Raw genomic sequence first — 26,791 nt, 5'->3', positions numbered from 1 at the left:
GCTACAACCACTTCTCCAGCCTTCCCAAACTAATGAAGGTTAATTTTTATTTGTCTTCATATATTGGCCCTTCTAGCATCTTAATAAAATTTTCATTGTATTTCTCTGACATAAAATTAAAATTATTAAAATAAATGGCTCTAGACTGAACTTTCTTTTTTAGTTGATTGCTCAAGAATATTGGTGAGCCTCCATTTCCTCATACATAAAATGAAGGAGTTGGACTAGATGGTCTCTGAGGTCCATTTCAGTTTTAGATCTATTATCACATGAACTCAGAATGACAGAAAAGGTCAATACTACCTAAGTTTATTTTCTGGTTCTTGAAAAGTTACATTTAAATCAGTATTCCATAAATCAAATTATTTTAAATATGATACAGTAACTACTTTTAAAACCTCTATGAGTAACAGTTATAAAACAAAATTTTATTCTGTAATATATGAAGAATCATTTAAAAATTTTTATGTTCTTTAGAATTTTTTTAACCTCAAAGAATCTTTAAAATATCAAGATTATTATCTGTGTCAAAATCTGGTAGGCAAATTAATTTTGGGCAAAAATTCATTCTGTATTGTATTGGGAAGATGCCTAGTCATTAATCTCAACCTTTCAAAAACATTACAGCATGACTTAATTACTCCAAATCTCTCACCATTTTCTACAGAATTCCTATAAAGTTTTCTACCAAAATTCTAAAATTCTTCATTTATCAGGTAATTAAGTAGTCATGGCCCTAGCACATGGATATTCAGTGTATTCACCACATGGGGCCCTACTAGACAAAAACCTGTAGTAAAATAATCTTCCTTGCCAGTTTATTAGCAGGGAAGGAGGAAGCAGAGAAATAGTGATCCGTGTGTTAAATTTAGTATTCTCTAGTTCTGGATTGTTGAGTAAAGACTTTCCTTCATTCTGTTAAGAATCTCTTTCCTTTTCATTTCTAAGTCTAACAGGTGACTTAACAAGATATCCCAATAATTGCTGCCTCTTCTGTCTTACATCAACTGGAAAAGGTAAATATGGTGAGTTAAATATAACAAAATTCTCAAGCATTAAAATCTTTTAAAATATTATTTCATCAGCTGATATGAATAAAAATTAACTACTCAAAAACTGTAAATAATTTATGCTTCACCATTGTTAATGTGCATATATTAAAAAAAAAAGTCAGACTATTTGAAGGTGGAAAAAGGTGAAATGAAGCATAAATGGAGCCCAAAAACGTGAGCAGTGAAATTAATGCAAGGAAAAGGAATTTTAAACTAATTTAGTAGACACATCTTCTATAATATATTAATTTTTAAAGTACACTTTTTGAATAAAACCATTAAAACTTTTAGCGAATTATTTTTACAATTGTACCTTATGGCTGAAAGTTATACCAAAAACAAAGGAAATACCTTCTATAAGTTCTATAAATGCTTCTTTTATCCAAGAATTTGAATAACAATTTTTGGCTGAGCCAGAGGTTTTCTACTTGTGCCAACTAGAAATTACAATAATGTTGACATCAGTGACTAGATCTTTTAAAATAAAGTGTAAATTAAGTACCTGTGGGAATTCATCCTCATCTGAGCTGTGGAAGTCATATTGTTTAATATCACTCTTATTGATCACAGGTAATGTCTCAGTAGTGGGCTGCTGAGGAGTTATCAAAGTCTCTGCTTTTGGCTTCTTTGGGTACTTCTTCTTTTGACGAACAACATCAGGTGCCTCTTCTTTTAAAGACGAATGATGAGGGTGCTGTTTGTTATAATTTTGCCCAAGATGAAAGGGAAAATGAAAATATTTTATAATTCAAAGAACCTAAGCTGCTCTATGAAAACCAAAAGTTTTATTTAGAAGTTATTTTATTTATTGTTTTGAATATGGACATGCCAGGAGTCATTCTACTGTCATCTACTTCAATGTATTTAATTTCCCATTATCTACAATAAAAATCAATCATGGGACTTGAATTTATGTTTTGTTGATGATAATAAACTAAAATTAATAATGTGACTTTGGGGATTATTCAAATGTTTACACTCCAAACACTACAAAGATATTTGTATTATCTTTCTTTTTTTTCTTTCATTATGATTGATAGGCAATAATAATGATAAATTTTAGTTCATATTATAAATGAGCAATTAGTTCAATTCAATTTATGAATCATTTGTATGCCTGTTTAGTAACTCGATTTATTTGGGAACAATTTTTTTAAAATAAGGTTGATTAATTTCAATGAAAATAAACTTTCATTATTTTAAAATATATTTATATTCTTAATCATTTTCAAATACAAATCTACAAATCTTAAGCTGATGGCGAAGTTATACACATGGAAAGGTAACAGACATTATAACTGCTTTAGAACTAAAGATATTTCATATCACGAAAATCAATTTAGTAAGATATAATGGGAATGAGAAGCAACAACAGAATAAGATAAAAACAATTTCTAAGAAACCACATATATATATATACACACACATATACACACACACACATATATATATATATATATATATGCCTGAAATGTGACAAAGAAGTTAATATACTTTCAAGTAATTAAATTTGATGTGGTAGGCATAACCACATATGTGGTGTATAAGAAAGAGTGGGAAATCATTACCACCAGCTATATCAACCTAAACAATAAAAATGTTGATTACAAATGAAGGAACACATACATACATACTTGCAAGATTCAACATACTCTAACTCTACACTGATTCAGGTTTATATTCTTACAGAAAGAACATGAAAATTTTAACAATCAACACAAAAAAAAATTAGCACTGCTGATAGTTTTTGAGCCAAGAAATGAAACTTTTAAGTGCCCCTTTCAGATTTACAGAAAGATGTGAACAACTATTATAAATGATGTACAAGCACTGTATGAGATGCTATCAATCAATAAGCAACAAATATTTATGAAGTAACTACTATGTTCCAGGCCTGTTAGAAGTGGTGCCTCAATGGAGGGAATAAATACCCATATATTAATGAGATCATACTTCCAGCAAAGTGACCGCTCTCATTATCCTAGGATAACTATTAAGCCAGATTAGTTGGACTATAAAGCATGCCGATTTATTGCACTACATGAACTAATGCAAGTCCAAAAAACAAATCTGTTGCACTGGCAAAATGTTCTCTACTTATAGATAATGTAGAAGTCATTCTGCTTGGAGACAAGGAAATACACTACATGAGCTCTACTTGAGATCTGTTAGTTTATGATGCCATGATAACCAGTAAAATATTTTACTATTAGTAGTGAAATAAATTAGACTGCTAGTCTTCCTTCACTGACAGAAAAAGCAAAAGAAGAAATTTAATGATTAACAGACTTTTAAATGACAATTTTTAAAACTCCAAAATTATATCAATTATTACCAAAAATTTAAATTTTTCCTGTAATTTACTTTCTGTAACAGAACTCTTGGTGACATACTCTACTTTTAAAAAGGGTTAAAGCATCTTCCTGAAGTTTATACAAGTCTTGAGTACACGTGAAAATTGAGTTAGAAGAAGAAAGTATCTCTAAAAGACAGGTAGGAAACTAAAGATGAAAAACCGTGTGTGTGTGTGTGTGTGTGTGTGTGTGTGTGTGTGTGTGTGTGTGTGTGTGTATGAGATCAACATCTTACCTTTACATTCTTCCTTGATAAAAATAAAAGTTACAGAACTACTAGCATAAAATATTTTGCTCTAATCTTCAATCTGAAGAAAAATATTCTAAGGTAAGAACAGGGCTTTTATTCCCTATAATAGAAATATAACATGAAGAGTAGTACCAACAATATAGTACTCTTGGCTCGCATGGACGCATAATACAAAGAGAAATAGTGTGGCATGGTGAATAGTAGTTAAATGACATGGGTTTTAATTCTGGCTTAGGACAAGTCACTTAATTTTCTAAGCCTCAGTTTAGTCATCTGTTAGATGAGAGTACTGAATTAGAATTAACTATAAGAACCCTCCTAGTACTAAGATACTATTTAATCTAAATTTATAGCTGCCCTTTTTTTTTAAGTAGGCAGTATCTAAAATTCAGGTCCAATAAAGTCAAGACCTCCATCAATTTATGACTTGCGAACTGATTTCTTATTAAGTGCAGCTGAATAATCATTGAACAGGGATGGGAAGGGATTTAAGATTCAGGCATCTCTATCAACACTAGAGTTCTATGATCATACACATTTTTATTTGTTAACTAAAACAAGAAGCACCTTTCCCCCACCTCCGCATACACCTTGATCTTTGTATTCTTCATTGCAAAATTCTTTTTTGTCCTTGCCTAAGGGAAGGGTATTCCTTCTTGAGGCTGTAGTTGTTCTTTGGCTTTCAAAGACCTTTATAACCTGGCCTCCTCCTACCTTTCCAGTCTCCTTACACCTTGTCCTTTCCACATGCTCTGCCATCCATTGACACTGGAATCCTTGCTTTTTCTTACTCAAGACATTCCCTGTCCAACTGGGCTTTTTCATCCACTGGATGTTCCCTGCCATGATTCTCCTTATCTCACCTCCACCTCCTGATTTCCCTGGCTTCCTTCAAGTCCCAGCTAAAATCTTTTCTCTAATAAACCTTTTCTTATCATCTTTAATCATAGTACCTTCCTTCTGTTGATTATTTCCAATTTATCTTGTACATAGCTGATTTGTAGACAGTTGTTTGCATATTGTTTCCCCTATACTTAGAATGTGATGGCAAGGACTGTCTTTTGCCTTTCTTTTTTAATCTGTGTTTACCATAGTGCCTGGCACATAGAAGGTGCTTAATAAATGCTCTTTATCTTGAACTGGCTTTACTGTTTTGTCATACATTTCAGAAACACACCCACAACAAATGAGGGTTTACTATACAGCATTTCTAAAATAGATAACTAACATTTTAAATATGTAAAACATTATTTTCAACTGTAATTCCTAGGGTTTTGGTAGAACCAAAGAATGGGGCTAATCTTAACTTCAACCATTCTTCAGGTCACATAATGGGTCAGTAATTCAATTCCTGAAACCCTAATATTATTTATATGGTAAAGTTTTTCTGTGTAACTCGCTGAAGTACTTTATGTATTTGAGTAAATATTGTGGGGTTTTTTTTAATAAAAGCTCCCTAAAGTAAGAAAGTCATTCAAACAATCAATAAACATCTATCAAGTACCTAATATGCACCAGGCACTGAGCTAAGTGAATATAAATAACATGGAATGAAATGAATCCATAACCCCATCTTAATGTGTTTTGAATGGTGACACACACCTAAGTAAGCAATGAACAAATATAACCACAGAAGCTTAGTGTGGGAAAAGGAACTTTAAAATCCAATTAATCCAATCCCTTTGTTTTATCAATGAGAAAACTGAGGTACAGAGAGGTTAAGTGACTTGCCTAAAGTCATACAGCCTAAGTAGTACATAAATCGTGATGATAATAATAAGAAATAGTCTACCTGAGAAAAAATTTAAATTTTGATGTTCATCTTTTAAAATTTGCCACAATTAACAAAGGACACTACAAAAGATAGTGATTATAAACACATTATAATTACTTAAAAGGATACATTCAAAAACTCAATTTATTTTTCAATTTATACTTACAGACTTAAGTACTGCAATTAACACTTACTTGACTCTGGTCAAATTAATCAGATGTAATTCTCTTCAAAAGTTATTTACCTTAGTTTTACATTCTTGGACTTTGTGATGATTTCCATTATGAAGAGTAGCTGGAGTGGCATATATTTCTTTTTCTGGTCTATTAATTTTCACTTCATTAAGGATTTCACCACCATAGTCTCCCAAATGATATCTTTAAAATATAATAACAAGCAATGCTGTGTATTATATACAAACACAATTACAACAGAACCTCAGTAGGCCAGAACCAACCAAATGTATCAAGGAAGTTTTCTTTGTATCCCTTTTTTAAAGAAAAAGAAAATGACTTTATATTGAAGGTTTAGTGAAAAAAAAATATTTGTCATGGCATGTTAATATATATACAGCCAACTTCTAAACTTTCTACACTTTACATGGGAAAGCAGTATTCAGAATGTTCCCCCTGAGGTACTAAGATCATCATTTATTAAGTATCAATTAAGAAGAACACTAAAGCAGAAAAGAAAATTAATCTATCTTAGAAACCCTTTCATCCAGTAAAGCTGAAATAACAGCCTTTTCTGCTTAATCCAATATAAAATGAAACTAATGTAAGACTTAATTTTTCTTAAATTCTGGTTAAGCTTTTAGTTTACATGTACTGACCATATTATAAAAATATTGATCAGTATCACTAAAAAAAGTACATTTCAAGTTTAGTTTATTTTAAGCTGCATAAAAACAAAGACCCACAAATTTGAACCTTTTTAACATTATACAATATTTTATCATTTTTAATAATATTTATACTTACTAAAGTGTTACTCTAATGCTACACCACAGCACAGAGGGGACCTTGGTTCATGAAATCTATGCCAGTGGAACACAAACTTTGACAGGTTTTACTAAGATAAGAAGTATAAGAGTATGGGTGTAATGAGCTATATATGTTAGTTTTCTAAAGAGCAGCTTAGTTAATTTTGGAAAAGCTCAAATCAGGGATTTGAGTAAAGGTCCTCTGATTGACTGAATATCAAATATTCTATGGACCCGATAGCTTAGCTAATTTTAGAAAAAAGCTCATTCTCACAGTGATTAATTTCACAGCTACCATAATTCTTAAGGATGATATATTAAGTGATAGAGGAGTTTCAATGGTACTCATAAGGGCAAAAAATATGTTGAAATGCTAGAAAATACTAAAGTGATAAAAGTGCTATTCCAATTTCTTATTATTATGGCATGGAGTGAACCATGCATTCTTGAAGGCTTTGACAAGATCTGATATGACTTACACCAAGCCTGAAAGGCATAGTTAAATTTAAAAAGGCTTACAACTAGAATAGTAGCCATAACTTAAAAACACAGTCTAATAGAATGGTTTAGATCTATATCTATAGAGGATATACATATGCCAATGAAATCACAAACTCTTGATGGACTGAAGCAGTGACTTTTAAAAACTCATGACACAAATGCTCATCTAACTATCAGTGGTATAAAATAGTATTAGAGTTACCTTTTTTCAACAACTTCTAATGTTAAGTGCAATAATTCCCGTTTTGTTTTTTCTCTTCTCTTAATCATTTCCAAAATAGTTATGGCTCTGCTAAATTCTCGTCTTAATTTCAACATCTTTTCATATGAGGCTTCATCATTTTTTCGATTCTATTGAAAAATGACAATTTTAAGATTATAATTGACAACAAAATGCTATTTTTCAATCTTAACACAGAGACAATAACCACAATGAGTCCAAACTATTACTACTATAATTACTACTATTGAAGACTGACTGAAAGACTTCTGTGAATAAAGTCAATAAATCAAAAAATGTCACTTAATTTTAATAAAGTATGTAAAGTCCAAACATCTAAAAATTACCAGAAATGGAACATTTCTTTTCACTGTAATTTGGGACAAAAGAAAGGTAAATAAAAATGTAAATAGTGAATACGCTTTACCCAAATGATACTAACAAAGGGAAGCAAAAAATTAAATGTTTAATTATTAATATCTTAATGTGCTATGAATCTGAACTAAAGCAAATAGGTGAATGACTGACAATGATATGGTGATAGTAAAAATTTTGAATTTCAGATTCTTTTATAAGAAACAATACACTTTCAAGTAGTTGTAGGAACTCAAAATTACTGCTAAAAATAGTTACAGGTAGAAGTCAAATAGGCATTGGCACCCACATTGGCCCAAATATAGGCCATTCACTGTTCCTAAATTTGGCTTCAACAACCAAAAAAAAAAAAATCTAAATTCAACATATAATCACACTTTTAATACCCTTGGAAAAAAAACTTGTCGGGGTAGCTAGGTGGCGCAGTGGATAGAGCACCGGCCCTGAAGTCAGGAGGACCTGAGTTCAAATCCGGCCTCAGACCAAACACTTGACACTTAACTAGCTGTGCGACCCTGGGCAAGTCCCTTAACCCCAACTGCCAAAAAACCCCCCCAAAAAACAAAACAATAACAACAAAAAAAACCAAAAAAAACTTGTCACTTTAGACAAAACCCCAAGAGTTAGGAGTAAAACTATAGCACACTTTGGTAATTTTTCCAATATTGTGAATGTCTTTTAAACTTCCCTAGTCTTACCCATGAAGCGTTTCAAATAGAATAAGTCTAAAGATGACATACTAAAGGGATAATGGAAAGAAAATAGTAATGCCTAAGCTGATGAAGAAAGTGATAATAAAGTATCTTTCTATGAATTGAAAGGTTTAAAATAAAAATATTCACAATAATTATTTTTAATATAGTAACAGCATAATTTTTTTGTTATACATCTATATATTATTTTCCTTTCAAAGAAGTTTTGTTTTAGAAATATGCTCTTTATTCAGGGGCACTCTATAATTAAAGTAATGCAGCTATTAGCACTATTTGCAAATGAAAAAATAATCATTCTAAATTTAAAAATTTTGCTCATCCATTTATCTACTTTGTATAAAACTCTATATTAGTACTCTGAGGTTCCACTGCACATTTATCAGATCAGCAAAGATAAGAAAACAAGAAAATTTGTTCAAGAGGATATGAAAAAATAAACATAGTACTGGATTGTTGGTGGAATTGTGAATTGGCCCAGGCGTTTTAGAAAGCAATTTGGAATCATGTTTCAAAACTCATTAAACTATGCATAGCCTTAAGACTTATTGAGACCAATACTAGGTCTATACCCCCCAAACATAGATTCTTTATGGACAAAAACCCATATATATGAAAACATAGTTGCTCTTTTTGTTATATCAAAGACCAAGAAAAAAAAGGAAGTGCCTGTCAATTAGGTAATGGTTGGAGAAAGTATGATATATGAATGTAACAGAATAGTATTATACATAAAAAAAAGAGATGGTTGAAGATAAACCTGGGAAGACTTCTATGAACTGATGCAGTGAGCAATCCAGGAAAACAATTTATACAGTAACAACACTGTAATGAAAAATAACTTTGAAAATTAAGAACTCTGATCAATGCAATGACTAGTTATGACTCCACAGGATCAATCATGAAGCACTGTAACCCATTTCCAGCCAGATATCAGTCACGCAAGAAGCACTTATCAAGCACCATACTATGTGTCTGACCTAAGTATTAGGTTTACAAAGAAAAGCAAATGACATTCCCTGCTTTCAATGGCCTCACAGGATAATGGAGGAAATAACATTAAAACAAGTAAGTACAAACAAGATATATAATAGAATAAATTGGGGTGCTCTGAGAAGGAAGGCATTAAAATTGAGGAGGAACAGAAAAGATTCTTATAAAGGTGGGATTTTATCTGAGACTTGAAGGAAGCCAAGGAAGCAAGGAAGTAGAGATGAAGGTTGAGTATTCCAAGTATGGAAGACAATGAAAATGCCTGAGATCTGGAAAGGAAGTGTCTTAGAGAAACAGGAAGGGACAAATGTCCCTGGATTGAAGAGGATGTTGAGGGAAATAAAATTCACTAAGACTGGAAAGGTAGGAGAGGGCCAGGTAGTAGGCTTTGAACGCCAAACAGAGGGTTTTTTATTTTATCCTGAAGGTAGCAAGAAGCCCCTGAAAGTTTACTAAACGGGTAGTGGGTGGGAGGAAAAATGAAATGATAAGAACTGTGCTTTAGAAAGATTAATCTGATAACTGAGTAGAGAATGGATAGGAGTAAGGAGAAACTTGTTGCAGGGAGACCAACCAGCAGACTGTTGCAATAGCCCATGTGAGGTGATGAGGGCCTTATACCAGGGTGGTGGCAGCATCAGAGAGAAGGGACACATATGAGAGATGTTATGATGGTAAAACTGACAGGCACAGGCAACAGACTGGAAATAGAGAGTGAGAGAGATTAAAGAGTCAAGGATTACATGTAGGTTAGGAACCTGGGTGACTGGGTAGTGCCCTCAACAATAACAGGGAAGTCTGGAAGAGGAAGGGTTTGACGGGAAAAGATGAGTTCAGTTTTGGACACGTTGAGTTTAAGATGTCTACAGGACAAACCAATCTGAGGTGCCTAATAGGCTTTTGGAGATAGAAGTCTAGAGGTTAGGACAGAGGTTAGGGTTATATAGATAGGTTTGTGAATCATCAGCATAGAGATGATAACTGAATCTATGGAAGCTAATAAAATCAATAAGTGAAATAGCATAAAGTGAGAAAAGAAGAATACTCGCTTTTAACTGGTATGACCTGAACAAAGATCCAGCAAATGAAAACTGAGAAAGAGTGATCAGACTGGTAGGAAAAGAACTAGGATGGAAGATTAATGAACCCAAGATGAAGAATGAAACATATATTTTTAGGCATGGCAAATATGTGTATTTCCCTGCTTGTTTGGTACAATGATTGTGCTTTTCTATACAAGCATAAAGAGTTTCAAGAAAAATCTATCAATCTATATGTAAAGGCTTAGCATCCCAGCTGTTAATAAATAAAATACAATACTTGCTGTATCTTCTGAAAAAACAACTTAACAAAGCATATCAAGCAAATTCTTAAAATAACATTTAAATCAAATTTTTGAACACAAAATTTCAAAAATTCCAAACAAATATATCAGCTTTTTTTCTTTTTTTTAAACCCCAAAAGACTTTTCCTTTCTCCCTTTAGACCTCTGTGTTTCTAAGCAAAACCTAGAACTAACTTTCAGGAATTACTCAAACAGGTATTAATAACCATTCAAAAAAAAAAAGAAAAGAAAAGAAACACTATTATCATCATCAAAACAAACATGCAGTGCTTACAGTATGTTCATGGCACTGTACTTTATTAGATAACATGAATTAAAATAGGAATAAAAGATGGATCTTGTCCTGGAAGAGCTGACAATTTAGTTGATGAGACAGGATATTTAAGAAAAAAAAAATAACAGGGCAGTTTACACTCAGTAACAAACGTATGCTAACATTAATATGAAGGGGTAATTACTATGAGTTGTCTCTGTCTGGGAATGGCTCACAGAGGAAAGAGATATGAGGTGGGTTAAATAAATTATATTATATATTATATATTAACATTTATATAGCACTTACTATGTGCCAAGTACTTTATAAATATTATCTCCTCACATACTTAATCCTCACAATACCCCTGGGAGGAAGGTGTTATTATCCTCATTTTAAGGTTAAGGAAACTGAATCAGACAGAGGTTAAGCGGCTTACGCAGGCTTACATAGCTAGTGAGTATCTGAAGCTGGATCTGAACTCAGATCTTTCTGACAGCTCAGCACTATATCAGTATCACTGAACTGTCTTTAACTCTGACATTTCATTTATAATTTTTCCAACTATGGATCATGGTAGAGGATGGGTTTATGTAATTAATGCTAATAAGAATATGAAAATTGTGGCTCGTGGCATTTTTTACTAAATCTTTGAAGTCAATCATTCCGCCTAACCCTCCAAACCAAAAGAAAGGTGAAAAAAGTCTTTCCAAATCAATTCATAGCTCTAAACCCGTTCCTCTTTTTGAAACTGAAAATATTCTTCACCTGTAACCAACTGAGATGGAGAATTTATATTTATTTGTGTAGTCTAGACAGGGAGTAACAGGGAGTAAAGTTCACACAAGACCTCCACAATTGTTCAATGTAAAGTACAAGCTGAAAATGAGACACCGTTACTCAAGAACTACTGAAAAACAGAATTTCAAATAAAGTTGTCAAACAGTTTTTCTTTAAGAGTATTAAATTCTATCAATCTCTAAATTATGTTCAAATCATTCAAAACCATTTAAGTTATTAGCAACAGAAAAACCAAATTTGTCCTAAACACCATTATGCTAAACGCACTTAAATTCAAATTACAAATTACCTTTCGAGTCTGCATTTTCTCTGTCCTTCTCCGAAAAGCAACATAGGGGTCATTGTTGGTGGAGCCATCTCTTTTTTCTTGTTTTATCTGAGGAATGAGGGATGGCCCCCTGCAGTTTTTGCGTTTTCTCACCCAGTAGTCATATACAGCCTTAATAAGGTAATCATCCTCATTCAGCAGAAGTTTTGCCTCTTGGAGTGTTACAAGCTAAATGAAAATATAAAATGCCATCAGTGACAATATTTGAAAAGGAAAAAGAAAAATGCTAATAAGATTAAACATTTATATTTTCATTTAAACTGAATAATTAAACTACTACCACCACCAATTAAAATGACACATTAAAACTCAAGAATGTAAATATTAGTTTTAATATTATGATAGCTCTTTTCACACCACTTAAGAGACTCTGTCAAAGGTAAAAAAGAAAAATTGTTTTGAATCTATTATTCTATCCCTAAACAAGACAAACTAACATGGCAATAAAAGTGCTAAACTTGTTTGTTTTGAAACTGATGAAATAAGGAAAAATCTGAGTACATATTATATGATTATTTGTAATATTAGGTTTTGAAGTTTCCTATTTTATTAATTGCTTTATCAAAGTACAGTGGATTCTACCATCACAAGCATGGAATTGCCAAGTGGCTCTGACAATTTTTTTGCATAGCATCTGCTTATCAAGTACTAGTACTCTGGTGGGGCTTTCTGATTTTTCTGCTTTCTTGAGGAAATTAGACATAGACTTCATGGGGAGAGATGCCAATAGATCACAGGCTAAAATGAATATATATATTCCTTTAAAAAGTATTTACTGACAACTTGTAGAATAGCTGAAAAATAAAGTATGAACCACTACTCTTACACTACAATGCATTAGCTGTACAGGTATTAATACCTTGGTATCAAATTAAAAAAAAGAATAAACAGACGTTAAATCATTCATTTTTCATGTTTGCTTACTAAATGCATTAACCATAGTTATGCATATTAATAGAGGATAACAATGGTATAAATTGAGTGTAATATCTTTATCATTCACACTTAGCAATATTTATTTTAAGTAAATATTAAGTATTAAATTTATTAAGTAAATATTAGTCTCACAGTATATATAAACAAAATATGAAACCACACTGCCTTGATATCACTTAGAAAAATCTAGCAAATTTATGTAAATTTTCATCCTTTCTGCTTTTAACTTCATCACCTCTAATCTGGCCTTTTCTCTAACTCACACATTTCCTAGCGCAAGGAAAAGAAGTAGTTGTATTAGCTGCAAATATTTAACTTGAACTCAAAGAGGAAGAAGCAGAAAAGGGAATAGAAAGGGTAACCCCACAGGATATTAATACAAACACTATCAGAGTTCTGACAATTTTGAGAACTTAAAAAATAAGATTTCTTACCTAGAAAGAATAATATATGTGCAAAGACTCACAAAACTCTTTTCTCTGGTCATCAGTTTTGAGTATTTTTTAATGAAGGTTTTAACATCAACTATAAAAATAAGCATATTTCTTACCGTTTTGATGGGCACTAATGTTTTATGTCTGACTAAATGGGCTCCCCTCACACTCCAAAAAAGTACTTTCCAGCAAGTATACGAATGAAAGTCAGTTTTCCTGGAAAATTCATGACTCATGGCAATGATACATTCCAACTGGTAGTTCTATATTTCTCTGGGGAATATTTAAAGACCAAATTGAGGGAAGGTTTCATATACCTGTTATTACGTTTTGTACTCCTCTAGCTATCTATAAGAAATGGAGGCATCTTTTTCCTTTAGAAATAAATTGTATACTATTTTGTAAAATATAAATCTAGTTGTCTGATTTCACGTGCCTGCGCGCACGCACACACACACATACACACACTGTTGAGAAATGGCTATAGAAACAAATAAAGAGGCTCGTATTATACCAATTTTAAATACAGAAGGTATATACCAACCACCTAACTTCAAAATCTATTATATTTTAATGATACTGCTTTATACAGAAACTCAATATGCAAAATATTAACAATAACTTAAAAGGCAAATTTGTGAATATTCAAAATATGATGAATAAGCACTTCAAAATCCTGCTCTGAAAGCTGAGACCATTGAGGACTATTAGAAGGTACATATTAATAAGCAAATAAATATGGAGAATTAACTAAGAGACCCATTTAATTTTAAGACTTTAATTTTATATTTCTAGCTATATATTTTAGAATATTTTCAAACAATTTGTAGACATGTTAGGTATTTAATATAGTAATAATAATAACAAAACTTAAGTTACAAGCAAATTGCAGGTTACATAAGTGTCATTCAGTCAACAAACATTAATAAATATTTTACCAGAAACTGTGCCAAGTGATGGGAGATACAAAAAAAGGCAAATGACAGTCTTTGCCCTTGAGAAGCTCACAATCCAATGTGGGAGACAATATGCGAACAACTACATACAAAAAGATATACACAGCATAAATAGGAAATAATTAACACAGGAAAGGGACTACAATTAAGAGAGACTGGAAAAGGCTTCCTGCAGAAGGTTGAATTTTAGCAGGCAGTTAAAGGAAGGCAGGGAAACAAGGAAGGAGAAATGAGAAAGGAAAGCATTGCCAACTTTAGGGACACTGAGATAGAATGTTTGGAGTCAAGAAATGAAGTTTGTTGTGCGAGGAACAGAAAGAATGCCAGTGTCTCTGCATCAAACAATATGTGGTGATTGAAGTACAAGGTATAAGAAGACTGGAAAGGTGTTAACTATAAATGTAAATTGCTGGTGCCAATTTCATGAAAGAGGTGAAATGGTAGCAGGATTGTGCTTTGTTTTTAATTCCAAACAAAGCTAGTAGAGCTTATATGTAACTAGAAATAGCCTTGTTCCCAAAATCATAAACAACTCCTGACATACTTGGTCAAATTTTTTCATAATTTTCTTCAGTAAAACAATTTCCTTAGTGGAATACAGAGAAGATCAGAATGGACGAAAAGAAAGAAAACTATACTGACCTCATGTAACTATCAGGAACCTGTGCTATAACAAAAACTGTATGATGTGGGTAGATATCTAGCACTCTTCTTTAGTAGCAAGCTGTGTACATCTGAAACAAACTAACAAACACCCCCTACAATTTGGCCTCCACTTCTACTTGGAATGAGATTATGAACTTAGAACACGTCAAAATACAAATGAAATCATTATTTCATTCTTTCATTATCCAACATGATTCTTTTGAAATTTCAATATCTTACTTTCTTCTCCTTAGACCCAAACAAAGAAAGCCCAAGATCCTGTGACCAATAGCCCTGGGAATATCAAGGCCCTCCCCACCTCACTGACCCAGCTTTAGACCTGAATCCTCAAGCCATCTTTAAAGAGGGTAACCCTTGTGAAAAAGTAATTAAACATCCCCACAACCACCAACACAATCCATTGATCAACTTCAAACAATGGGTAGGTAAGCCCAAGAACTGTGGGAACAATAGAACTACCAACACTCACAGGACTACTTTTTGGTAGGCCATCATGGAAGGGAACAATGCATGTAGAGCGATAACCTGGCTACAACCTCCCCAGAAGTCATAAATACTAACGATCTAGAAAATAAAATTCTAACAACCAAAGTCCTCAGAATTGTCAAATGGTTCCATGCCAGCAAAAGATATGGTTTTGTCGACCAAAATGACACTAAAGATAAATTAACATTTGCTATGCACCCTGAGGATGCTGAGGCCTTTCTTTCCATATGACTGAAGCAAAAACCTCCTACACATACTTTCAATTAACGTGGGAACTCTTTAAGAGCAAGTATTGTCTTGCTTTTCTATTTGTATCCCCAAGACTAAGTACAATGCTTTGTACATGATAAGCACTTAATAATGCCTTTTTTCATTCACTTATTCATTCTCTTCTGATGAATCTGGACTAATCTGAGAAAACATTACTGTTTTATCATGGAGCCATTAGAAAGTGAGTTTGTATTCGCCTCTTTTTTCCTTAGGTATTATCTGTAATTTTCTGATAAAATTTTTGTTGTTCAGTTGTGTCCAACTCTTCGTGATCCCATTTGGAGTTTTCTTAGCTAAGATAATGGAATGGTTTGCTATTTCCTTCTCCAGCTCATTTTACAGATGAGGAAACTGAGGTAAAGAGCAGTTAAGTGACTTCCCAGGGTAAAACAGATAATAAGTGTCTATGCCCAGATTTGAACTCAGGAAAATGATCTTCCTGACTCCAGGCGTGGAACTCTATCCACTGTGCCACCTAGATGCCTCCAGAAAATTATAAGAACAGGTTATTGTTGTTCAGTCTTTTTTCAGTGGTGTGCAACTCTTTTTGACTTCATTTGGGGTTTTCTTAGCAAAGATACTAGAGTAGTTTGCCATTTCCTTCTCCAGCTCATTTTAGAGGTGAAGAAATTAGAGACAAATAGGATTAAGTGATTTGCCCAGGGTCAACTAGCTAGACTAAGTGTCTGAGGCTGAATTTGAACTTAGGTCTTCCTGACTCTAGGCCTGGTGCTCTATCCACTGTGCCACCTAGCTGCCCAATAAAACTACAAATAACCAAAAGAGTAACTGAAAATTCTATTAGATTGCCAAATAAAAGGAATAGACTTTGTTAAAGTTCTATATTCTTTGCTCTCACTTGTTTTCAATATCTTGCTGTCTACTGGCTCCTTCCCTACTGCCTATAAATATGCCCATGTCTTCCCCATCCTAAAAAAACAAACAAAAAATCCTCATTTGATCCTTTTATCCGTGCTATCATCCTACATCTCTTTGCCCTTTGTACCTAAACTCCCTGAGAAGGCCATATACAACAGGTGGCTCCACTTACTCTCTTCTTAACTCCCTACAATCTGGTTTCTGACATCATCATTTAAAATTGCTCTCTCCAAAGGTATTAAAACTCTCCTAACTGCCAAATCCAATGACCTCTCCTTAATGCTCATTCTTCCTGCCTTTGACACTGTTGATCACCTTCTTCTTGATAATCTCTTCTCTCTCGGTTTTCGGGACACCACTCCCTGCTGGTTCTAATCCTATTTATATGATCTGCTCTTTCTTAATCTTCTTTGCTGGATCCAGGTCACACACACCCCACTAACCATGGGTATCCCACAGGGTTCTGTCCTAAGCTCTCCTCTCTTCTCACTTTATACTATTTCATCTGGTAAACTTATCAGCTCCCATGAAAGATTATCATCTCTATGCTAACGATTCTCATCCACTACTAACGTCCCTCCTAATTGCGGATCTAACATCTCCAATTCTAACATCTTGAACTGGATGTCCAGTGGATATCTTCAACACATGTCCAAAATGGAACTTATCTTTCCACATAAACCCCCACCCCCTCCAAACTTTCCTCCCAGGCGCTCTCAAGAGCTAGCATGAATTGAAAAGGAGGTGAGTCAGTTAGGTAATATTATGTAGTAGAATAAGAAATAGCCAGTAGTCCAAATGCTATAGCTATGACCAGGATATTTAAAGAACCAAAGGAAGGCCTCCAGTGTATTTGATATATGGAAGATTTCTGAATACGGAACTCCTCAGGATAAGATAGTAATGGATGCCTGGGATTTATCTACCTTTGATGGAAAGGGAAACCACAGATGGATCAAAATTATGAAAATCTTACGTTTGAGTAGGAAGGTGAATAGCTTAACACAAGTTTGGGATAAACATATCTGTTGAGCAAGGGTTCTTAACCTTTTTTTGTATCATGAAAACCCTTTAGCAGTCTGGTAAAGCTTATGGACCCTTTCTCAAAATAATGCTTCTAAAAGCATAAAAAATTCAAAGGAAACCAATTATACTGAAATATAGTTAGCAAACTTAAAAAAAAAGTTCATGGACACTAGGGCAAGAACCTCTGCTCTAAAATCAGACTACATGGACTCAAGTCTAGTCATTCTCATCACCTACAGGTCCCTTAGATTCCCTGTTCCTCAATTTCTTTATTTGTAAAATGAGGGAACTGATTAGGTAGGATCCCTTCTATCTCTAGACCTATGACCATATGATTTTGTTCATTAAAAAATATTCTGTATGTCACTTCTCTCTTAGATTATTCCAAAAGCTTCCTAACAGGTCTCTCTGCCTCAAGCTTCTCACCACTCCACTCCATCCTACTACTGCTGAATTAATTTTCCTTAAGTAAAGATGCAATTATGTTAGACTCAATCAACTCCAGTGGTTTTTGATTACCTCTAGAATAAAATATCAAACTTCTCTATTCTTTTAAACCTTTTGTATAACCTAGAGCCATCCTATCTTTCTAGCCTCATTGGATACTTATTCCTTCTTCCATGCTCTGCACTCTAGCCAAACTGGCCTTCTCTCTGGTCCTCACACACAATTCTCCATCTCTTCCATCCCCATTACCGAAATGCAATCCTCCTTTCCTTCTATCTTTTAAAGTAGTTCAAACAACATCTTCTGTATGAAACCCTTGATGATCTCTCCAACTGCTAGTGCCTTCCCTTTCAAACTACCTTGTATAATTTTCCCAGGTTCCTGATGCCATGGTCCTCTTGAGAATGAAGGACAAACAACAGCAACCACCTTGTATAACTACTTTCCATGTATTTATTATCTTTCTCTTCAGAATGTAAGCTTCTTGCAAGCAGAGATTTAACTCTTTGTTATTATATGTATCTTCAGCATGTAGCATATTGCCTGGCACATAGTAGGCACTTTTAAAATGTTTGTTGTTGTTGTTCCATAGGGCTGCTGACCACAGGGTGATGTCTTGACTGGCTCATGAAATGGATTTAAATGAGGCAGAATTGCACAAAATCATCAGCTTTACTCTCTCTCCCAGAGTCACTGAAGTCCAGTGGTTCAGACAAAAGTCAAGACAACTGGTAATTGCCAGGATGCAGCAGATGACCTTGGCATCTCTGATGTCTGACTAAGCTCTTTGTGCTCCACTGTGCCTGCTTCAGTCACCTTTATGGCCATCGGAACAAACTGTTCTCATCTACCCATTCTACTGGGGGATGTCTTCACATGCTTGGGGTAGACATTTTCCTAACTCACCAATAGGTCTGAGGCCTGTTGGTTACTCTCAACCTGGTTTAGCCCTTCTGCTGATATGATTTTACCAGAGTGTGGCCACTGCACATGCTACAGCTTCTTGGAGCCACAGGTGAGAGCTGGGTGAGAAGTGGATAACAAAGGCAGATAAGCAGCCCTGAAGAGGGCTCAGCAAGCCCTCATGCCAGAGGTGCTAGTCCTAATGGTTAATGGATATGCAGGATTAAATAAGATTCAATGTTTTGTCAATGATACACAATACTCCATAATATTTTAGTTTACTGTGCTCAAGATAAAATCTATGTGGTAAGTGAAAGTGAGGTACCAAAGCATTTGCTCCTCAAAGATAAAATTCCCTCTTTCAGGAAGCTCACCAGCAATTTTTACCTCTCTTTTTCAAGGTTTATGCTTCATCTTATGGAAATGAATCACAAAAGATCAAAACTATGAACTAGCACACTTGGTACAAACTCTGTATTTTACAAGAAACAGCTTCCCCATGGAGCCTTTCCCTACAGTTATCTCCTATGTATTCTGCATTTATCTTTTATTTACATCTTGTCTCTCTCATTAAAATATTAGCTTCCTGAGGGCAGCAGGTTGCTTTTTCTTTTTCTCTGTTTTGTATAAAACTCTTCCTCACTTAAACGCAATTCATGTACAAGTCAAGACATCACCCTGTGATGTCACTGGTCCTCTTCAAAAATGAAGGATGAACAACAAACAACCAACAAATCTCTTAGCACGAAGCATCAGCATAATTCATGGTACATAGTAAAAGTTTAATAAATGTTTACTGATTGATTAAAATGCAAGCTATTAACATTTAAAAATACTCCAAATCACAAATAACAAAAGAAATGCAAATTAAAATAACTTAGGTTCCACCTAATACTATGGAAGACGGGCTGTGATACAACACAAACACTAATGTAGAGCCTTTAACTTGTTCAACCATTCTGGAAAACAATTTGGAATTTTACTTAAAAAGACACAATTTTGCAAGTAAAGGGGTACCACTACAAGACATATGTGTAGGCCATTCCTCAATTAATATGTGGCCAAAAGATATGAACAAATAGTTCTCAAAAGAGGAACTGCAAACTAAAACTATATGAAAGAATGTTCCAAATCACTAATAATAAGAGAAATAAAAACAAAAACCAAACCCAGAAGTTTCACCTCACATCCAGCAAATTGACAATGCTGACAAAAAGTGAAAATACTAGATGGGTTGGGGAAGGACAGGTACACTAAGGCATTACAGGTAGAATTGTGGATTAGTACAATCATTCTGGGAAGCAATTTGGAATTATGCTAAGCAAATGACAAAGATATCTGTACATGCCCTGTGACCAAGAGACTACACTTCTTTTACTCAAAAGAGGTCAATAATAAAAAGGCCTCATATTCAATAAAAAACTTGTAGCAGCACTTTTTACGACAACAAAGAACCAGGAACAAGGCAGACTGCTATGAACTGGAGAATGACTAAACTAATTCAGATTATCTCTTGTTGTTCAGTCATTCCATCATGTCCAACTTTATGTGACGATTTGGGGTTTTTTGTTTGTTTGTTTGTTTTTAGGTAAAGACACTAGAGTAGTTTGCCATTCCCTTCTCCACTGTGTTCCCATGTTACAAATGAGAAACTGAAGCAAATAGGGGTCAAATGACTTGCCCAGGGTCACACAGCTAAAATTTTCTGAGGCTGGATATGAAACCAGCAGATCTTCCTATCTCTAGGCCCAGTACTCTATCCACTGTACCATCTTGCTACCCCAATGGTCTATTACTCTGCTATTAAAAATGATGAAAAGAAGAATCTCAAAAAGCATAGAAAGACATGTGAACTCGTGCAAAGTAAAGTAGAACTAGAAAAACAATTTGCTTTACTTCAGCATTGTAATTAGAAAAAACAAAACAAAACAAACGAATGCTGCAAAATTATAAGGTCTATCTTGGACCCAAAGAAGAGATATAAGAAACCATATTCTCTCACTTCTTTGCAGTGTTGAGGCACCATGGGCCACTTTTCTGAACTGATTTCCAGATTTTCCAAGTCTCTCAAGTTTTGAGTCCCCAAACCGAATCTAATAAAAGTACTGAATATGAATGGAAAATGTCTATAGAACTGACTCTAAATTTAATACTATGCCTATATTTCTAGTCATAATACTTATGGTTAAATAAAACTTATCTCTTCCATCATTCCTAAATTATTTCTCACTATGCATAAATGCGGATATGATCCTCAGGTTTATATTTATGCATATTTTCCTGCCCCGACCATACTTTTCCTGTATTTGTATATATCAAATCTAAGTATTACTATGTGCTAGGTACTGTAATGAGGATATGAAGACAAAAGCAAAATGGTTTTTGTCCTCAAGGAACTTATATTCTAATAGGGAAGTTGACAAGTACAAAAACAGGTATATATTAAACACACACACACACACAAAAATAGACACAAGGTCACATGTGGAGGAGGACACTAGCTGACAGGAACCAGCAGAAGCCTCAAGAAGGATGTGGCACATATGATGGTTGATACAGAATGTAAAGAAATAAGATAATGGCAGTTAATATCAACAGCAAGGTCACTGGGTGAGTCTGGGTGAGTCACTCTAGTCTAGATTTATCTTAGGAAAAAAGAAAATTCTGCCTCTCATTCTCGATTGTGGTTCTAATTCCTTTGAGAGGAACAGGCCTAATTTTAATCAACCCAGACTCCTCCTAGAAGACTGCAAAGACTAAGACATGACAGTATAGAAACAATATTATCCTCAAAGGAGCAATGACAGTTTCACAAAGACGAATTTAGGCTTCATGTAAACAAAAACTTGCTAACAGAGCTTTTCAAAAGTGGAATGGGTTACCCTGGATGTGGTAAATTAAACTGAAGGCTGAATGATTATCTGTCTGGTATTTTGTAGGAGGAATTCTTTTTCAGGTATAAATTAAACTAGATAGCCACTGAGAGATTCCATCTAACTCTTAAACTCTGTGATTAATCTGCAAAAAGCTTTTTCATGTTTCCAGAGCCTGCCCAAAGCACTGAAAGGTGTTAATACCTAACTGTGAGGCACAGTCACTATTTAGGTTGCTCTCCCTGTCAATGTGGGAAATCTCTTCCAATGACTATCTTTGAGAATGAAAGACTGATTCTCAGAGAATGAGAACACAAAGTAAAGATCTATCCTAGGCTATAGATACACCATACTACGGTGCTCAGTACTTTGTTTTATAGTAGCAAGATAAAACTTTTTTTCTGCAATGATATGAACAATCACGTCCAGTTTTACATCTATTACCCGTGAAAGGTGTGGTAATATACAGTCTTAAATATGGTAGTGCCGAGAAATGAAATGTGTGGTAGAGTATTTCATGAAATCATCATGGTTATGCTGCACATAATAAATAAAAGTAACTTTCTATGTTTAGCTGTTTCAGGAAAAAAACAAAGCTAGTATCTCATTAAAGGATATAAAGGTTTTCTAAAGGCAACCTTACCACCAGGCTTTATCTGCCTCTGGCTGTGGTTGTGATAGCAAAAAATTCATTCCACAACAGTACCTGATACGATGAAATACAAAAGCACTGCTCTAAAATCACTACATTTATCTGGCAGCACATCAACACTGTCAATAGTTTTGAAAGTCCTAAAACAGAGCTGTGCTGTCCAAGGTCTGAAAGTCTATGTGTTGTCTGCAAGTAAACAAGGAACTACTTCCTAAAAGACAACTATGTACAGGTAATTGGCATGGCTCTGGCCTCATTCTTCTGGTAATGATTCATATGGCCACAGTTTAAAAGCCCAAAGCTTCACTGGTTATCTTGTTATGAGGCCCTCAATTTTTTTTCCAGAAATTGAATGGGCATAGCTGCTATGATTATCTATCATTAGAGAACACTTCCCAGAAATCCTTACTCAGACTACTTTGATAACTGGGACCTTTTAAGTGTTAGGATGCCATGGGGAAGAGGACAGTATACAAATTGGTAATGGTAACTGCCTCTTTCTCAGTTTCCAAGTAAATGTAAGAGAGTCTACTTGTATTGATCACCTCATCAGGCAGTGACCTGAAATAGTAGCAGAATGTGTTGAATGTGTCACAGAAACAAAAACTAACAAAGTTGCTATGCTGGACAGCAGGATTTCAGTATACTACTGATAAGCAAATTTGGTGATTCAGAATTGAACTGCTCTCACATCAAAAAAAAAAACTATCTTTGAAGTTTATCAATTGATTGCTCAGTCTAGCAAACGCATCATCATTCAAGAACAGAATATACAATCCAAAGATACTGTGGCATAGTCAAGATAGCTGCCCTGGAAACCAGGCCTGGATTAAAGTTCTACCTCTGACACAATCTGACTGTGTGACCTTGGGGAAGTCATTTAATTTCTCAGTGTTTCAGGAAACTCTCTAAGGCTATTAATTGCAGAGAAGACGTTGAACTACAGGGGCAGAATTAGGTTTGGTTTTTTTTTTTTACCTATGAGGATATATAGCAAAGAAATCACAGATCTGGTCCCTACTCCTAAAAGGTGACAGTACCATTGAAAGACTAGATAGATCACTTCTGAAGTTCCTGACAGGTTACTTAAAATTCTATTTTAGAAGCTATTTTAGATCATTCTATAAAGCTCCTTTCTATGCCACGTACTTGATTCTGATTATAACCCTTATGTGCCTTACCCTGTGTGACTATTTTCAATAACCTCCCAGAATTCCTTCACGGGGGAATCAATGTGGAATGGGTCCTTCCTCTAAAATCTCTTGACATTACAGAGGTACCATTTCTTATGCATAGCTCTTGCCACATGATCAACCTTGTCCAGTTATACATTTATCTAGTGGAATTTTTTTAACACTATGTGTGGGGAACAATTATTTACTGGGAGAATGCTGAATCCTATAAACAACCCCCTCCAATACATTTTTCCATTGTCCTTTGGGTTATTTGCAACTTTATTTCTTACAGACTGTAGAATCTCATGATTCACAGCCATATACCATTACTGAAAGAAAACTTTATGTTAAAGGACATTTGTTTCAGGGAAAGACTTAGGATCACTAAATGAATTGCATAATTTCCCAAATGCAATGCAGCCCACTCTCTTGCTCTATTTAATGCATTTTAGGCTCAGTTCATTTTCAAACTTCAGTATCTGTCCAAGAGAAATACAGTAATGAACTGGTTTTATAGATAACCATCCATTCAATGGCATATCAAATCTTCAACCACTTGGTTCCTCTGTTATGGATAACTATGAGTCTTAATAAGAAGGCAAAACAACATTCAGGGAGTTGATAAAATCAATACAATGTCATCCACAAAGAGGAGTATCTGGAGGACCTCTACAACCACAGGGAATCTCTCTTCCAGGTGTACTCTGAATTTAATATCCAGTGGTTTAAATCAATGAAAATGTATTAAATGTTTGCGAAGTGCCTAGCACTGTGGAAAACAGTAGGACTACTAATATTAAAGCTACATAGTCCCTGCCTTCAAGGAGCTTATATTCTAAAATGGAATGGTGGAAATAATCCAAACATAAGTGGTGGGAAGGAAAGGAAAAGGAAGTTGCTATAGGGCAGCTGAATGATATGCCCCCCCCCCCTTTTTTAAGGCAATTGGGGTTAAGTGACTTGTCCAGAGTCACACAGCTAGTACATGTCAAGTGTTTGGTCTGAGGCCAGATTTGAACTCAGGTCCTCCTGAATTCAGGGCCAGTGCTCTATCCACCGTGCCACCTAGCTGCCCTGGTACGCCCTTTCCAAAAGCAAGGGTGGTACTGATTTGACTACTGTAACCAGAGGAGAAAATAGAAAAGGGGTGGGTGGAGGCATACTCTCGGTGGAAAAGGGTGGAGAGGCCAGAAAAACGGATGGGAAGATGGCCTAGGTGGACAACTCTACTATACATGAAGCATGGTCATCATCATATGGAGCTGCCTAGATGTGGTAGACTAAGTGAGTTTGCATTTACTTACTAACCAATTAAGGTAGCTCAGCCCCAGGGCTGGTAATCACCTTTGGCAAACATACCTATCTGTGCTCTTATGACCTACTTGACACTAATCAGCAGGAGAATGAACAAAATTATCTCAGTTCTGGAAACAGTAATCTGCAGTAGGAAGAATTTCAATTTAGTTGGAGAACTTGAGTCCTGAATATCAACTCTGTTGATTACTATCTGTGCAGCCTCAGAGCACTCACAAAACCTCTTTGGAACTTGTTTTCCCAGAAGGTTGGGAATGTACTAGATGCCTGTTAAGGTTCCTTTTAGCTCTAAATCTCTAGTGTGTGGTTTCTTGAGAATCTGATAAAAGACATATGGATAGAAAAGAACTCACTCTCATCACAGATCTCCCTTCCCTTTCTCATCAAATTCCTTCAAAAAAGTGATTATATTCAATGCATCTACTTTCTGTTCTCCCTCCTCAAGCCTCTGAAATCTGGCTTTCAATTTAACTACTCAACTGAAACCACTCCATCCAAAGTTACCAATAACCTCTTAATTGTAAATTTTGATGGTTCTGAGATTCAGTCCTAATGCTTCATTTCACATTGCTAAATAGCCCCTCTTTCCCTAGGGACTCTCTCCATTTTTGTTTTTTGTGATACTATTCTCTCCTAGTTTGCCTCATACCTATCTTGATCTCTTTTGCTGGTTCAGGATCCAAATCATAGCCACTAAGTGGATTTTCACTCCCCAAAGATCTGTCAAAACTGAGTTTTCTTTCTCCAAAGCTGTTTTGTTTTTTTTTTCAATGTGTCACAGATCCTCTTCTTTTCTCCCTCTGTATTATCTCTCTTACCTCACGTTAATAGTTCCACAGGTATAACTACCATCTCTATTGAGATGACATAGACACGTACATACATATGTATGTATACATATGCAGTGTTTGTGCATATCCAACCCCACTCTCCAAGCTTCAGTCTCCAGTCACTCATTGTCTATTAGACACTTCAAACTGGATATCCTATAGACATTTTAAACTCAACAAACACGTCTAAAACTGAACATTTAACTTTCCATCTAAACTTCCTTCTTTTTTTTGACCACCACTATCCTTCTAGTTTCTCAGGTTTGTAATTTCAGCATTATCACTGACTCATCATTCTCACTCATCCCACATATCCAACCAGTTACCCAATCTTACCATTTCAACCTTCACAACATCTCTAGCATCCAACTCCTTTTCTTTACTCACAGTTACCACCTTACTTCAGTCTTCATCACCTCTGACCTAGATAACTCCAACAGCCACATTGGTCTTCTTGCCTCAAGGCTCACCTCACTCCAGCTCATTCTTCATCTGCGGCCAAAGTAATTCTTAAGCACAAATCTGACTACTTGACCTCCCTACTTGACCAACTCCAGAGATTACCCTATTGTACATACCCTGTAATTACTCTTCAATCTAACTTTTAAAACCCTTTACAAACTAGCCCCAACCTAACTTTCTAGTCTCATAGGACAATGAGCCTCCTCTTCCTCCTCTCTGCCATTCAGCCAAATTGATCTGTCTGTTCTCCATTTAAGACACTCCAATTCCCAGTTGTATAGCCTGGCTTTCTATCCTACATACCTAGCACACACACCTTCATTACCTATACCTCACAGGGTCTCTCTCTTCCTTTAAGGTAGAAATTAGGCACCATCTTCTGAATGAAGCCCTTTTTCATCCCCTAACTACTAGTGCGTAACCCCCCCCACACACACTAAACTACCTTGTATTTACTTTGTAAGTATTTTGCATGTACTCTGTATATATTAAATTTATTAACTTTATATTTATGCTATGTATATATATATATATACACATTTGT

At 34.8% G+C, this 26,791-nt stretch overlaps 1 protein-coding gene across 3 annotated transcripts in view; it reads right to left on the bottom strand.

The window, feature by feature from the left end:
* EPC2 (enhancer of polycomb 2) overlaps nucleotides 1–26,791 on the bottom strand; it is a 179,342-nt gene that overhangs the window by 32,204 nt on the left and 120,347 nt on the right. For 2 of the 3 annotated variants that reach the window (XM_020984745.2, XM_078146839.1), the window contains 4 exons: nucleotides 11,900–12,106; nucleotides 7,116–7,264; nucleotides 5,675–5,807; nucleotides 1,555–1,746 (listed from right to left, as the gene is read on the bottom strand). In XM_020984745.2, the coding sequence (XP_020840404.1) occupies nucleotides 1,555–1,746; nucleotides 5,675–5,807; nucleotides 7,116–7,264; nucleotides 11,900–12,106 (681 nt within the window). The remainder of the gene's footprint in view (nucleotides 1–1,554; nucleotides 1,747–5,674; nucleotides 5,808–7,115; nucleotides 7,265–11,899; nucleotides 12,107–26,791) is intronic. The other variant, XM_020984746.2, reaches the window with a different exon arrangement.

The sequence above is a fragment of the Phascolarctos cinereus genome, unplaced genomic scaffold (genome assembly GCF_003287225.1).
Source record: "Phascolarctos cinereus isolate Bilbo 61053 unplaced genomic scaffold, phaCin_HiC Scaffold_726;HRSCAF=1367, whole genome shotgun sequence".
Classification (NCBI taxonomy): Eukaryota; Metazoa; Chordata; class Mammalia; order Diprotodontia; family Phascolarctidae; genus Phascolarctos; species Phascolarctos cinereus.
This window is presented reverse-complemented; position numbering and strand designations above follow the sequence as displayed.